This window comes from Triticum urartu, chromosome 4 (assembly GCF_003073215.2).
Source record: "Triticum urartu cultivar G1812 chromosome 4, Tu2.1, whole genome shotgun sequence".
Taxonomy (NCBI): Eukaryota; Viridiplantae; Streptophyta; class Magnoliopsida; order Poales; family Poaceae; genus Triticum; species Triticum urartu.
Genome location: NC_053025.1, coordinates 580,561,782 through 580,566,049, shown reverse-complemented (window position 1 = coordinate 580,566,049; position 4,268 = coordinate 580,561,782). Strand labels below are relative to the sequence as shown.

Below are 4,268 nucleotides of genomic sequence, written 5' to 3'. Positions count from 1 at the left end.
CACCCACCCCGGCCGATCGACGGGCCTTCCGTCTGCATGCATGCATGAATTCATGCATGCATGTCTGTCTTGTGTGCTGGTGGTACGTAGGGAGGAGTACATCACGTTCGACCTGATCTCATCTCATCTCATCTCATCTGTTACACGAGAAGGAGACGCTATGGATCCAGGTGAGGTGAAGAGAGGATCATCATCGTCCGGTTGGTTTAGCGATCTGGGAGAAGATGACGGAGTTGGCAATGTCCTCCTCGTCCATGTCCTCGCTGATGAGCGAGAGCGCCGCGGCGTTGGCCGCCAGGCTCTCCTCCATGGACGGCTGGGCGATGGTGAAGCTGCTGCTGTAGTCGTCGACCTCGGGCGGCTTGCCGCCGTTGTCGAAGGTGTCCTGCATCTGCAGCGCGAACTCGAGGTTCCACAGCACGTCGCCCATGGACGGCCGGTCCACGCCCTGGTCCGCCAGGCACTTCTCCGCCGTCTCGGCGAACTTCTTGAGGCAGTCGGGCGCGATCTTCCCCTCCAGCACCGGGTCCACGATCTCCTCCAGGGTGCCCTTCCGCTGGCAGCTCAGCGCGTGGTCCGCCAGGCTCACCTGCTCCCGCGGCAGGCTCGGGTTCAGCGCCGGCCGCCCGCACAGCACCTCGAACAGCACCACGCCGAACGAGTAGACGTCCGACTTCTCCGTCAGCTTCTGCCGCCGGAAGTACTCCGGGTCCAGGTACCCGAAGCTGCCCTTCACCATGGTGCTCACGTGCGTCTGGTTCTGCACCGTCGGCCCCGTCTTGGAGAGGCCGAAGTCGGACACCTTGGCCACCCACTTGTCGTCCACCAGGATGTTGGTGGTCTTGACGTCCCGGTGGATGATGGTGTACTTGGCGCCCGTGTGGAGGTAGTGCAGCCCCCGGGCGGCGCCGATGACGATCTCCAGCCGCTGCCTCCACGGCAGCGGCGGCTTGCCGCTCTTGTTGTACAGGTGCTCCCGCAGCGTGCCGTGCGCCATGTAGTCGTACACCAGGATCATCTCGCCGTTGTCCTCGCAGCAGCCGATGAGGGACACCAGGTGCTTGTGCCGCAGCTTGGACAGCATCTCGATCTCCGTCTGGAACTCCAGTACCCCCTGCTCCGACGACGGGTTGCTCCGCTTGACGGCCACCTTGGTGTCCCCGTCCGCCACCCCGCGGTACACCTTGCCGAACCCGCCCACGCCGATCACCAGCGACTCGTCGAACCCCTTGGTCGCCGACTTTATCTCCTGGAGCGAGAAGTGCCGGCACATGGCCGTGATGTTGGGGTTGAGCGTTGCCGCGCTCCTGCCGCCCGACGACTTGCTCACGCTCGTCGACCCGCCGTACACCGGCAGCCACCCGGAGGAGGAGTGCGACGGGCTGCTGCTCAGCTCCCTCCTCCTCTTGCTCTGGTACGCCACGAAGCACACGGCCGCCACCAGCCCGAACGCCGCCGCGCCGCCCGCCGCCCCGCCGATGAGCGCCCCGACGTTGCTCGGCTTCTCCCTGAACTGCCCCTCCACGGCCCCCAGCTCGGCCTCCGCCAGCATCTTGGAGATGTCCGGGTTTGGGCCGGCCAGGTTGCCGGAGGCGTCGCTCACCTTAAACACCTCCAGGCCGTTGAGGAAAGCGTTGACGAACTGTGTTCTGGTGGCGGTGTCCGGGCGCAGCGTGAGCCAGAGGATGGTGTCGTTGCCCGCCGGGGCGGCGGGCATGAACACCGCGTAGTCCTTGAAGACCGGCACGCCCTTGCCGGGCGCGCCGGGATTAGCAGGGTTCTTCTCCTTGGCCCAGGCGATGATGTCGGCGCTGCCGGTGGTGGTGGCCGTCTTGTTGTTGAGGAGGATGGCGAAGACGACCTGGTTGATCTTGTCTTCCATGAGCGAGCAGAAGTGGAGGCGGAGGAGGTAGGTGAAGTTGCCGTCCACCTCGAACACCCAGGTGAGGTTGTTGTTCTTGTTCATCTTGGGGTCGCGCCCCATGTGGCGGAACGAGTCGTAGATGCTGACGGGCGCGGCGTACTCGTCGGCGGGGGCCGGGTACTTGATCGGGACCGTGTCGTTGGCCTCGAAGGTGACGCCCGTGGCGGCGCCGTAGACGTAGGGCGTGTCGGAGAACCACTCGCGGGACAGGCCGGAGTCGTTGGCGGGCGGGATGTAGGAGCCGCCGACGCTGAGCCGGTACATGGTCTGCAGGTTGGCGGCGCTGGCGTCGAGGGACTGGTCGTTGAGGCCGACCAGTGTGGCCGGGTCGCCGAAGAAGCTGGGCATGGAGATGACCTCGATGCCGTTGACGAAGGCGTAAGAGGCGTTGTTCATGGCGGTGGGCGTGAATTTGAGGGAGAGCGAGCCGACGGTGGAGGGAGGGAGGGAGAACTCCCGGATGATGTAGGCCTGGGTGAGGGCCTTGGCGGTGATGTAGACGCTGAAGTTGCGCAGCAGCGTGACGCCGGTGGAGGTGGTGACGGAGAAGAAGAAGTGATCGGCGGGGATGCCGTGGTAGGCCGCCGGGTAGAAGTGGAGGCGCACCCAGTGGCGGTCGGCGTCGGCCACGGGGAAGGTGTAGGCGGTCTCCTTGGGGAAGACCCGCGCCGTCATGTAGGGCACGGGGGAGGGGAGCGACGGGTCCGCCACGTCGGCGGTGCCCATGATGGAGGACTTGCCGCCGTCGGGGAGCCACTTGCTGTCCTTGTCGGTGGTCCACTTCCTGCCGTCCTCGTCCTGCCCGTCCTTGTCCGACCCGCAGTGAACCAGAATGGAGTCCGTTGGCTTGTATATGTCTGCGCCGACCACCGTCGTCAAGAGGAGGACGGCAGCGAGAAGGACGCATCGGCCTCGGCCTCGGGCGGCCGCCATGATGGGGCAATCACGGCGATGGAGGTTTTTGGAGGTGGCAAGTTATAAATTGAATGGATGGATGTTGAGGAGGGAGAAGAACAGAGGAGGGCCTCCCTCTCCTCCTGCTCCTGCTCCCGCTCCGGCCTGGAGTTCCTTCCAGGGAAGGGAAAAGAGAAAGAGAAAGAGAAAGAGAAAGCTAGGGGAAGGCCGGAGCTTCACCAAGGACGGGCGTTGAGGACGGAGGGAGGGACATGCATGCAGCAGGCAGGCAGGCAGGCAGGCAGGCAGGCAGGAGCGTTCGTTTTGGCGCCAACGCCTGCATGCCATGTGTTTGGTGGTTTCACTTTATTTGGCCATGCATCCTCTCTGGCTCACCGCATGCTTAGGAGAGGAGAGGATCCATCCCTCTTTTAATTTAGACCATCCCATGCAACACAAGAGAGGACCCTTTTCAATGGGAAGTCACTTGAAGCAACTCCATCAGCTTTCCTATCCTTGAATAAACTATTGTTTAAAGACAAAAAATAAATTAACAAATATTATTTTTACTAGGTGTGAGACTTTTCCCAAATACTCAAATACACTGCTACCCTAATATAAGAATAACACTCTTGTAAACACCCAAATTATAAATGCAAGTATGCCACTCCAATTCAAAATCATGGTCTTGATTTTAGTTTCTCTGCCCAACCAATTATTTCAGTTCCATGTCATATCAGAAGAGGGCAAACAAATTGCAATTCAATGCCGCGATACATGTTGTCCTCCTACCTAATCCATTATCTTATGCATTCAACTTACTCACACCTGCCTATTTTCCTTTGTTCCAAATTCGAAATGGCATCTCACTATAAATCTTGCAAAGGACCTACTAAGCGAGGACCCTTTTCAATGGAAAGTCACTTGAAGCAACTCCAACAGCTTTAGAGCTGGTAACTCAATATCGCCCCATAAGCTTATGTAATGTTCTTTATAAAATCATTTCTAAGATGCTTGCCCTGAGACTGAAAAATATACTCCCTGACATTTATTTCTCTGACACAAAGTGCATTCGTTCCTGGGAGAATGATTACGGACAACATCTTAATAGCATAATAGTGTGTTCACAAAATAAAGAACAAAAGAAATGGCCGAACAGGTCTTTGTGCAGTCAAATTGGATATGCATAAGGCTTACGATAGGGTGGAGTGATCCTTTCTGCATGATATGATGGTCAAGATGGGTTTTCATGAGCACTCGATCCAAATGATGATGGCATGTGTGAGCTCTGTTAAATATAAAAGTTAGATTTAACTATCAAGAAACGGATGAGTTCATTCCTTCTAGGGGCATCAGGCAGGGTGACCCCCTATCTCCCTACTTATTCCTTCTTTGTGCGGAAGGTCTCTCTAGTTTACTGCAGTTTGAAGAAGCTGATGGCATAGAGGGA

The 4,268-nt window shown here is 58.2% G+C and overlaps 1 protein-coding gene across 1 annotated transcript; it reads right to left on the bottom strand.

Moving 5' to 3' along the window:
• On the bottom strand, positions 1-2,857 carry LOC125554240 (receptor-like protein kinase ANXUR1). Its single transcript, XM_048717818.1, has one exon. It carries the CDS (start codon positions 2,855-2,857, stop codon positions 191-193), a length of 2,667 nt encoding a protein of 888 aa, XP_048573775.1. The 3' UTR covers positions 1-190.
• Between the last annotated feature and the right edge of the window lie 1,411 nt (positions 2,858-4,268).